The following is an 11,398-nucleotide window of genomic DNA, read 5'->3' as shown; positions in this document are numbered from 1 at the left end:
ACCAGCCACAGGACACGGCAATCCACCCCGGTATTCTTGCCTGGGAAACTCCATGGACAGAGGAGCCTTGCGGGCTACAGTCTGTGGGGTTGCAAAAGAATCGGACTTGACTGAGCGACTGAGCACACACAGACATACTACCACCACCAACCCCCCAACCCTGCCCCATTTCCAGGGTGAAGACAGAGGTAAAAACCCAAGGTGGTGGTTCTCAACATTGCCCAGTCTGGAAGCTCTGCCTCTCAAGGGCCAGTAAACAAGCCATTGTGGGAAGCTTGGTCCGTAGAGGCCGCTGGGGCTGCTGGGGGTGTGGAGTACTTGGGTGGGTAACGAATGAAGAGCCGATCCTCCTCTTTCTTCACCCAACGCAGGAGTTTGGTCACTGCGAGGATGGCACCCGCCTTGGTCACCAGGGGGCTGAGGCAGGTATACAGCTCAAATTTGGAGGTCACCTGCGGGTTTGAGAGGAGACATGGTCAGTTGGTCCCGAGCTGGCCAAGCTCAGTGCTGTCCATCCTACCCTAGCCCCATACCTGTCTCCTGTTTGGAAAATGCACCTGGCAGCAGCTCCAACCTGGTCACTGGGCTAAAGCAGGTAAGCTGATGCTTCTGTGTCATGAGTGGGCCAGGGGATCAGCTAGAACTAGTGATTTCAACTGGGTGCTACGTGTGTGTGCGTATACACTCTCTGGACCTCAGTTCACTCATCTGTGGACTGGAGATAATGACAAGAGTGCTTAACATTTAATGAGTAATTGTTGTATACAAAGTCCTGTTCTAAGTTCCACACACTTAAGTTTTTATCATCTGTAGCCTGGGTGTGATGTGAGGATTAATTCAACTTAATCTTCATACCAACCTGAGAGGCTTAACCCGATCGGTCACCAGCACCTTTCCACACCGCCTTTATTCTCCCCCTCACTCCTCTGTGCCAGCCACAAGCCTCTGCCTGCTGTTCCTCAGACACAGCCAGGCTCAGCCTCACCTCGTGGCACTCGCACAGTCCTTTCCCTCTGCCAGGTGTACTGTTCTTGAGACACCCACATGCCCTGTGACCTCCCCTTCCGCTTAGATGTCATTTCCTGACCGCCCGATCTAAAATCCTGGGACTACCAGATCCTGGTGTTGAAATACCATCCTCTACTAAAAGGTTCAAGGACTCACTGGACAGATGGTAGATTTCAGGACAGGCACAGAGAAATTACAAAATAAGCTTGGACTATCTTTTGCCAGAAAGTGAGAAGTACTTAAGCAGTGATACAGATGTGTCAAAAAGACATAGGGGGAGGACTTCCTGGTGGTCCCGTGGTTCATACTCCACCACAGGAGACACAGGTTTGATCCCTGGTCAGGGAACTAAGATCCCACATGCCTACACAGAGCAGTCAAAAAACTTATTTGAAGAAAAAAATAAAAAGATATACGGGCCAGTCTGGCTAAATCCATGGCTTCTGCTGACTAAATAAGAGAGAGTTTGAGCACAAAAATAAAAGACAGGAAAAGATTTTAGCTCATTGAATTCAAGAAAAATCCATGATATGAAATTTAAAATTCAACAAATAAACAGGAGCAGGGAAAGCTCTTTCATACAGCAGAATCTCAACCAATAAACACAGACGTTAGGATGAAATGAGAAAAATCACCATATGGTAAATGCCAGAGAAACAGCTGTCAAAGGCAAAAATCATTAATGGATATTAAAATTAGTGGATGAAAATATGGTAAAAAAGAGCACACTGACCTAATCACCACAAGATACTAATTACAAATGGCAAAAAGATTGACTATAAAGTGGAGAAACCTGGCAGATACCACCTTAATGAAGTGAACAGGAGTCATGTCAACAATGGGACACAGTGATGTCATGGTCCTCCTGATACAACACAGAGAAGGACATCTGACACTTCTGCAAGAGGCTTGCTCAAGAGGTGTGACCTGACAAAATGTTATTAGAAAAAACCAAGTTGAGGGGCATTCTTACAGACTAACTGGCTGGTACTTCCTAAAAATTCCCAGGTTGTGAAAGACAAAAAAGACCAAGGGAATGTTCCAGAATAAACCAGACTAGGATGACACAATCAATCTGAACATGTGCTCCTGGACTGGATCCTGGGCCAGTGAAAGGACATGAATGGGACGACTGGTGAAGTCTGAACGAAGCCTGTGGATAAGATATGATTCCACTGATGTTAATCCCCTGATGTTGATGAGTTCCGAACTGTTAACATCTGGAGAAACAAAGTCAAAGACTTACTTCATATAATTTTTTGAAACTTCTTTGTGAGTTTAAAGTTGCTTGAAAATGAAAACAAAAAAAAATTTTTTAATACAATTCTCAGCCTAGAATAATACCTGATACATAACAGACATGGAATAGATGAGTTAAAAAATGTGCACTAAATGTCAGAATCTAAGGGAAGCGCCATCTCCAGTGGAGTCACGTTGACCAAACCCCCTGAACAGCTGACCTTTAACACAGTATGGACAGCAGTCCTGAAGAGACCACAGGGAAGGATACCCCAAGTGGGAGGCACAGCATGGAACCAAGCCTGCAGTGCTCAAGTGCTGGGGACAGACAGAATCAAAGTTCAGCTGGTGCCCCGGCCATAGGGCGGGGCTGATGTGAAACTGACAGGCAAAGTGATCCTAGTTAATGGGACCTCTTGAGAGGGGAAGACATTAATGAGGGAATGGTCAACAGAAGGATGAGTCTACGAGGTTTCAGACACTGAGACTGATGGGTTTCAAAGACACATGGGAAACTTCCTGGTGGTCCAGCCGCTAAGACCCTGTGCCCCCCATACTGGAGACCCAGACTGGGTCCCGGGTCAGGGAACTAGATCCCACAGGCCACAACTAAAGAAAGATTCTGCACGCCACAACAAGACCCAGCACAGCCAAATAAATATTTAAAAACAAAGACACGTGGAGCGATAGGGACAGTGATGGATACAAAACCGCTTGAAGGAGGCTGCTGTGGCTGGAGGGGATATAGCGGAGGGAAAGAAGGCTTGCAGTGTGGGAATCGACTCCTTCAGAGCCCTGTTCAACTCACCCAGGCCAGAAGGGTCTCCTTCTCAGCCACGTGGTAGATGAGGCGCAGCGGCCGGGAGGGGCTGTGCAGCCGGGCATGCAGGCGGTGGTACAGGTCGGACAGGCGCTGTCGCTCCTCCTCTCTGCTGTAGGGGGCCTCCAGCTCGGGGCTGCAGTGACAGAGGTGGGTGAGGGACAGGGTCAGTCTAGAGCTCTCTTGGTTGGCCCATCTCCCCTCTGTCTAGGGAGTTCAATTAAAGTAAGGGAGCTGAGCCTCCTCCCCCATTAGACTGGAGGCTTCTTAGGGCCTAACCTCCCCTTGAAACATGGGGATTCCTGGAGTCCTGGGGAGTTCCTCTCCATCAGGACAGGGGACTTCTTGAGGCTGGAGGCTGACTCCTGCATCAGGCAGAGACCCATTCTACTGCATGTCTTGAGAGCACAGCCGGCTCTCTCTCCAGAGTCTTGTCTGTTGAGCGGCTGAACCTCCCAGTTAGATAAGCCTCCCCACCCAGCCAAATGCGCATGGGGCAGAGCCCACCTGGTAAACTGGGGCAGCTGGCGGTGGTGGTCAGGGATGTCCAGTGGCTTATAGAGGAAGTGCCGGAGGCCAGGAGCACCCACAGCCTGCACACTGTAGGCCGAGGCACTGGCCGATGCAGCATTCGAGAAGCTGGCAGCCTCCCTGAGGGCACGCATGGCTCCGAGCGAGTGCATGCCCTCTTCGACCAGGCGTCGGCAGGTGGCCATGTCATGGAAGGCCTCGGGGTCGGTGCCCAGCAGCAGCAGGCAGACGGGCATGGCGTCCAGGCGGGCCACGTAGGCGTAGAAGAAACCATCAGGATTGAAGCGGGGCAGACACACGGGTGCCCAGGCCTCGCCCGCCGCGAAGGCCGGTGCCCCCACCCAGTCCAGCAGCAACTGCAGGTCGGCGGGGTCCAGCCGGCACTCAGCCAGCACTGTCCGCTCCTGGGCGGCTGTCACCAAGCGACCGCCCACCGCCAGCACCGAGAGGGCCAGGCCGGGTGCCGTGCAGCGTCGGAGCAGCGCACCCAGCGCATCCCGCAGCGGGCGAGCCAGAGGCACGCAGCGCACGGCGCCCAGCAGCAGGGCCCCGGGGTCCCGCTCCACGCTGTCCAGAAGTCGGTCCAGGGTGCGCTCCGAGCCGGCCAGCAAGCGGCGGAGATCATAGTTCTGCTTGCGCGCAAAGATGCGGGCCACGCTGGCGCGCGTCAGAGTGCTCACGATCTGTGCGTGCACAGCCAGCAGCTCCCCACGTAGCTGGGCGGCTGACTGTGGAGTCCTTGACACGGCCACCAGCAGCAGCGGGCCCTGCTGTAGGAACACCAGCTTGTGGTCCTCTGGGGGAGGGGAGGGAAGGGACGGTCGGAGGGAGATGGGTCAGTGGTGACAGGAGGGGGTCACATGGGGCTCTTCCACATTCCGCCCCCCACCCCCGACAAGGCACACACAAGTGGTCCAAGCCCACTGTCACTCCGGGGACACCAAGACTAGGGTAAGGGCAAACTGGGGGAGTTGGGACATTTGCAGAGATATGATGGGATGGTCAAGAATCAGGCATACAGCATGCAGTGGGGAAGATAGAGAAAGGAAAACTAACAGAGCTAGAAAAACACCCAACTCACACAGCCCCCACGCTCAGGCTCTCAGGCAACAAGGAAGTAACCAGCCAGTTACATCCCAGTGAGTTGATCAATCAGAACTCAGCAGGGTAAACGGACAGATAGACCCCCTGGACAGATGCCTGGCCAGCTTCCACACACACTGACTCACTCCTAACTAGCTCCATAGTGCCCTAGGCAGCCAGCCAGCCAGCCAGACCTCCTGCCAGATCCCAGTCACTGTCGCCTACTCTGCTTCCTGCCCCTTTGCTCACCAGCATAGATGGCGCGAATGGCATCTCCTGCGCTCTGCACGAAGGACACCAGGGCTGTCATCACACCCATGGTGGTTGACAAGGCTTCCACACTGCCGTACCTCGAGTAGATGGGCTTGCCAGCCTCACTCAGCACAAACACGTGCTTCCGCTTGCTGCGCCAATCCTCGTCGCTCGGGTCCCCGCCCGGGCCCCCGGAGCTAATCTCAGGGCCGCCCAGAGGACTGCCCTCAGAGGCCGAGGGGCTCCAGAGCCCATAGGTGCATGATGGAGCCTCTGACTGGAGCAGCAGGCTAGGTGACTGGTCCTTGGTCTTAGATCCTGAAAGGGAGCCCCCCAGTAAGTCATCTGCCTGTGGACCCCCACTAACCCCATGTGTCCACAGAACCATCAAATCCCTACCAGCCCTGCAGTGATCCCTGCCACTGACACACACCTCCAGGTGTCTCCTTTGCCCCTCAATGACGTCTACTAACACTTAGGTTTCAATGTCCTCCCCCACAAAAACTCCAATAAGCCCATCTAACTTTTATTACTGAATCCTCTATTTTCCTGCTGAATAATTATTTCCCTTTTTCAATAACTGCCATTCCCAAGTTTGCAAAACACCCAAACACCTGTGAATGATCATCGATATCTTCATCTTCAGTGAACTCCCATTTAATCTGACCACTCATTTACTCTGATATCTGCTCATTACTTAGTGGCCACCATTATATCTACCAACATCTGTGTCAGCAGTTATACACCCCTCCTTACCCTAACCCCTTTTTATCCTCACTGATGTCCACTGATCCTAACGACACTATTGACTCTCCTGGTCACCCATTTATATTCTTGGGGAAGACCACTAATTCTCCCAAAGACTGCCATGATGATCCACTAACATCCAGATCTTTAGGATTCCCCCAACTTCCTATTCATTCCCACTGCTGCTCGGTAACATTTCAGTGACCCCCACATTAACATAACTAATACCTAGATCTTCAATGATCTTCAGCGACTGCCCCAACACACAATTTAATCTACTCCATGTCCACTGCATTCCCAATAATGACCACCATTGACCTCCATTAACATCCAAGGCTTCCAATGACCCCTACTGACTCCCCTGACCTTTATTCTCATTGGTATGACTCTCCTTAATCCTCAATGATATCCACCCCCTCCCTACAATAACCACCATAATATACACTAACACACAGGACTTTAATGACCTCTATGGCCCTTCCCCATGACCATTATTAACATTCAACAGTGAAATCCACAATTTCATTGCCCTCTACTGACTACCCTCCCATTTATTTTAGTCAATGTCTACTGATCCCCATTGACAACCAGTATTATCCACTGGCAACTATGTATCAATACTTTCCCCATAAAATCCCAATGACCTCATATTTCCTCACTCTGTCATTGACAGTCCCCAATTACCTCCTCCCAATACTTTCCAAGTGCTCAAAGACAACCCCTGTTACTGATTTTCAGTAATGTTCAATGATCCTTTCCAACGACCCCATCAACATCCACTAATTCCAAAGTGGTCAATGAGCACTCATTCCCCAATGATTTCTGCTAATCCTCCACTTTATACCACTACATATACACTGGGGACTTCAAAGATCTTCCTACTGGTCCTCTGACTCTCTAATTGTCTCACTGATGTCCACTGTCTCTCCAATAATGATCACCATTAAATCCACTAAGATCTGGCTCCTTAAAGATTCCCTCCAACAACTGCCATCAACTCCTCAAAGATGTAAATACTGAGTGTTCAATGGCCTCCACAGATCCCCTTTCCCACTTCAGTGATTTAAAGCCCCCAAAGACACTAACTTCTAAATAGTCCCCCTTAGACCATATTAGGGCTTCCCTTGTGGCTCAGCTGGTAAAGAATCCGCCTGCAACGCGGGAGATCTGGGTTCGATCCCTAGGTTGGGAAGATCCCCTGGAGAAGGGAAAGGATACCCACTCCAGTATTCTGGCCTGGAGAATTCCATGGACTGTATAGTCCATGGGGTCGCAAAGAGTCCGACAGGACTGAGTGACTTTCACTTTCACTGACCATATTAACTTTCTTTTGGTCATCATTGATCTAAACAGCCTAAACCCCCAGGGTCCCTCTCTAACCCCAACTGATCCCTTTCTGATTCTTCAGGGGCTTATATTCACACCGCTCCCCAGTGAACATCCATTGATACTCGCTGATTTCCTTTTCACTCCTCAATGATTTAAACTACAACTTGAGTCCACAATGACTTCCCACTGACCCAAAGTATGGTTTAAACTACTTCCCTGAGTCCCAAAGACTCCTCTCTGGGTCCGCAAGAACCTTCCCCAAGAATAACATTCCCTAGGAATTCCAAGACCCTCGTGAAGGGAATGTATACCTGCTTTCTCCAAGCTTGCATCTCCAGGATCGGGTAAGTCCTTGTGAACCCCTCCACCATCTTCAGCCTCCTCACTGGGGAACCGCATCTCCTCCAAGTCCTCCGCATCCCCAGGGACTGGGGCAGCAGTGTCTCCTCCGGCCTCCATCTGCACATCCCTGTGGGGAGCGGGGATGGAGGGTGACCCGCAGCAAAAGAAACTTCTTAAAAGCTTTCACTCAGCCTGGCCTCCTTGCACACACTCCTGGGGCTCGTTCTCTCCTGGCGTTTCAACAGATGAAACATTCAAAAACACGACCACATACTTGCAACCTCCAACACTTCCCGCAAAGGAAGGCTCTGCCAAGCCTCAGCAAATAAAGATATACAAACACCTGTTTTAACTCTGCATCTCAATTGGCTAGGTACCATTAGTTCCCGTAGCCCCGGAAGCACCACACTTCCGGGTGTGGCTGCCGTCCTGCCACACTTCCGGGTGCGACGCCGCTCTGAAGGTACTTCCGGTTGCGGAGCTTTAGTCGCCCTACGGGCGCCAGACCCCTCCTTCCCACCGCCCACTTGTGTTCCCTCACCGTTGAAATGGCCCGCGCTGCTCCCGGGTCTACGACGGATCTGGCCGTCCCGATCTGCACTCACTCCCTCAGCGAGGGCACGTGTGGCTACAACTGGGGCGAAATGGGCCCACTTCTCGTGCGAAAGCCGCCGGCGTGAGGGGGGCGCGGCTCGCGCTCAGCCAATCCGGAGTACGGAGGGCGGACTGCCTCGCCTCTGGCCCAATATAGCGAAGCCGGTCCCCTCGGGTCGTCCCGCCCCATTCCGTCTGAGTAGTGTCTCCACAGAAACCTTGCGTCAGGTCGCTGTTGGACCCGCCCATCCCTTGACTGACATTATCCGGACCCAATGGAAGGTTGGGGCCTATTCCTCTCTGCCCTGGAGGAAGCTCGCAGCCTAAGTCTTGATAGATGAGATGGGACTCGCCAGAATGGAAGAAACTTCATCCTCAGTTATCCTCCAGGAAAGGCAGGAGCAGGAAGGTGGAGTGGACACTGGACAGAAAGAAAATGCTTGACCGACAGGGGCCGCCCGCAGTCGGAGTACTGTGCGCAGTCTGGCCAACTTGAGGGATTCGGTTACTAAGGCGAGAGGCGGGCCTCTCAGAGGCAGGAAGTTTTTGTGGGTGTCTGGGGATTCAGGAAGCCTAAGGGCTTGGTGGCCTCTGGCAAAAGGGAACCTCATGGCGCAGAGGGGTGAGTTTGCGAAGGCAATGTGTAGGCTGACTAGTTCCTGCCCAAACCCGCGAAAGGCGGAGCTGACCTCATTTCTGAGGATGGGGCTCTGTGGGCGAGGCTATGCAGGTTAGGAGACCAGGCCTAACCCGGGCGCTTGTGGGCGTGCCCTTGGTAGGCTCCTGATTCCTCCTTGACCCCAGCAAGGCTTGATCATCACCTTCTTTGCTGGCTTTTTTGCAGCTTGGGCAGCTAACCAGTCACCCTCTGTTGTATGAGTTTCACCCTTTTGGTGGCCTTATGGCCACTTGGGAGGGCTTATGGACCGCTTCTAATAGTGACAGGATTTCAGAAGCATGCTTTCTGTCTTGACGGTTTGACTGAGGAGCCCCTATTCTTTCCAGAGTGCCCGTGAGTGTGCACCGGGAAAATGTATAGTGAGAGTCTGTGTGTATATGTACTCCCTTGTCTTCAGTGCTTAGTAGGGATCTTGTCAGAGCAATGATTTCTGGTCCATGAAGCTGCTTCCATCGGTCATCAGTCCCACATGAGGCTTAGTGGAGTCCCTTAAGTCCCTTAAGCTCCATCTGCCACGTGTAGGCAGTTGTGTATTGAGGGGTGTGAAGCATCAGTCAAGAACAATGTGGCTGGATTTCAGGCTGAAGTGACCTGAAGTCTTAAGTTGGGATTGTCTAAGAGAATACTGAATTCTCTCAGAAGTCAGCTAATAGCTCCCTCTTTGTTCCAGTAAAGAAAAGATGTGAGGAGGGACAGACACAGTGGTGGATTGCTCCAGGGTAAACTTCTCAGCTTCCTGAAGCCTGTCACATATAGCTGTTACAGCTGGAAGGAAGGGGAGCCACCCCTTAACAGTCTATACTAGTTGTTTTGAGAAGTAGGCAGGGGGTCATTCCCCAGAGCTCGAATTAACAACCCCCCCCACCCCCACCCCCTACTCAGGCCTTGTCTCTCCTGGACATACAATTTGAAAGGTTAGGCTGAGGCTAACTTTGTTTTTATTGTTTCAAAGGCTGTCTGGTACTCTTTAGTCTAAGTAAGGGACTCAAGATCATGTCCCTTTAAAGCCTCCTAGAAGAGTTTTCCTCTGAGCCCATAGTTTGGGATCCAAATGTGACAGAACCTTGCCATTCCCAGGAAGACCCTCAGGTGCCCGTGGGTCTTGGGTGTTCTTCAGTCTGAACTGCCTGTTGTCTCTTGGGCAAAAGATCCCACTGTCCTTAGGAAAGGAAAAAGCCTGGATAGATGACTTGTTGCTGACATGTCTGGGCCTCTTTCTGGGAGACCTTATATCCAGAATTGGCCAAATAGTTCAGAGTTCTGATTGTGTTTTGTAGACTTTTCTCATATGTAGAGCTCACTCTGAGCAAATTGTCCACATACTGGAGTAAGAGTCCTTTGTCTAATCTTAAGTTTCTAAGGTTCCTAGCCAAGGTTTCCCCAAAGTAGTGTTACCCAGTGAATCGGGTCCTGCTGTTCACTCCTTACAAAATCAATGCCCACAAATGTCAGTGGAGAGAAAAGATGCTTTTAATCAGAATGGCAGAAATCTGAGGAGAAGGTGGACTCAGCGTCCCTGGGAAGCCACTTCCGAAGATTCCCTTCAGCCCTGAAAGTTTTGAAAGGGAAACAGAAGTAATCTCAGTTCATCTCTGAGATAGGGAGTGAGAGTTGTGGCCGTTCTCCACCGTGTGCAGGCTTGTGGACTCCTCATGATCTTCCCTCCATGTTACTCTTGTTCACACAATGTGTTCAGACTACTGAAGGGGAAGCTAGAGAAGAGATCTGGTCACCTGTTAACTACTTATTCTTCATGTCTCCTGCTTTGATTTATGGAAAGAACCAACAAATTAGGCAAGGATTGTGAGATTACAAGATTTGAAAAGTATGCTTGGGTTGGAGTTGAGAACATGGGGGTACCTGTGAAAGTGAGTTACAATATAGCTTTGCTAAGGTGACAAGGACAGTGGCTTCCTCCTGAGGGCAGTTTCCTGCAAAGAGCTGCTTCCAGTAGGGGAATCCTTAAATCCTTGATGGAGGTCCGTCCAAGCACACTGTTGAGTTACCTCTGTTTCTGGGCCCTGCCATGTAAAAGCAAATAGCTCAGGGGAGAAAGAGCTCCATCTACTTTTCTGGGGCTTCCATGAGCGCCATCTGTAGGCTCAAAGCATGCTCTGGTGGGTGGGCCCCTGATGTCAAGCTGTTCTGGCAAAAATGTTACTTGAGCTTTTAACTTACAAAGGAGATTCTGTCCCCAAAGAGGGATTGGACACTCTGGCATATCCTAAGAAACTGTGTTCAGGGGGGTCCCCTAGTTGACATTCTGGAGATTGTAAGAAGGAATGATTTTGTGCTTCTTCAGGGACTCCTGTAACTGGGGTGAATTGAGATGTTTTCTGTGTCAGTTTGGTGCTTACCACAGACTGTTGTGCCGTATCTATTAGGAAGTCAATCAACTTGTTCCTCACCGTCGAAGTAGCCTGGGGCTCCTGTGGGGAAATGGGAATTGCATGCATTCATGCATGCATGACTCTAGTTAAAGGGAGCCCCCTAGATCTCTGGGTTTACCTTGAGTGTTCCTCTCTTTCGACCATACAAGAGGCTCCTGGCTTCCTTGTAATTGTTTTTGTTCCTATGTTTTCAGTTCAGTTCAGTTCAGTCGCTCAGTCGTGTCTGACTCTTTGGGATCCCATGAATCGCAGCACACCAGGCCTCCCTGTCCATCACCAACTCCCGGAGTTCACTCAAACTCATGTCCATCAAGTCGGTGATGCCATCCAGCCATCACATCCTCTGTCGTCCCCTTCTCCTCCTGCCCCCAATCCCTCCCAGCA

The 11,398-nt window shown here is 51.1% G+C and overlaps 1 protein-coding gene across 4 annotated transcripts; it reads right to left on the bottom strand.

Annotated features, from left to right (window-relative positions):
* Positions 1–6: 6 nt before the first annotated feature.
* On the bottom strand, positions 7–8,100 carry MON1B (MON1 secretory trafficking family member B). Of its 4 annotated transcripts, none has more exons than XM_010850775.1 (6): positions 7,893–8,100; positions 7,321–7,581; positions 4,931–5,251; positions 3,575–4,394; positions 3,056–3,203; positions 7–452 (listed from the first exon to the last, which is right to left on the bottom strand). In XM_010850775.1, the coding sequence occupies exons 2-6, from the start codon at positions 7,466–7,468 to the stop codon at positions 243–245; spliced, it is 1,647 nt and encodes a 548-aa protein (XP_010849077.1). In that variant the 5' UTR covers positions 7,469–7,581; positions 7,893–8,100; the 3' UTR covers positions 7–242. The 4 variants fall into 4 exon arrangements, with proteins under 4 accessions (XP_010849077.1, XP_010849076.1, XP_010849078.1 ...); XM_010850774.1 differs by having other exon boundaries at positions 7,321–7,478; XM_010850776.1 differs by lacking the exon at positions 7,893–8,100 and adding an exon at positions 7,695–7,872.
* Positions 8,101–11,398: the final 3,298 nt, after the last annotated feature.

This window comes from Bison bison, unplaced genomic scaffold (genome assembly GCF_000754665.1).
Source record: "Bison bison bison isolate TAMUID 2011002044 unplaced genomic scaffold, Bison_UMD1.0 scf7180017864295, whole genome shotgun sequence".
Classification (NCBI taxonomy): domain Eukaryota; kingdom Metazoa; phylum Chordata; class Mammalia; order Artiodactyla; family Bovidae; genus Bison; species Bison bison.
This window is presented reverse-complemented; position numbering and strand designations above follow the sequence as displayed.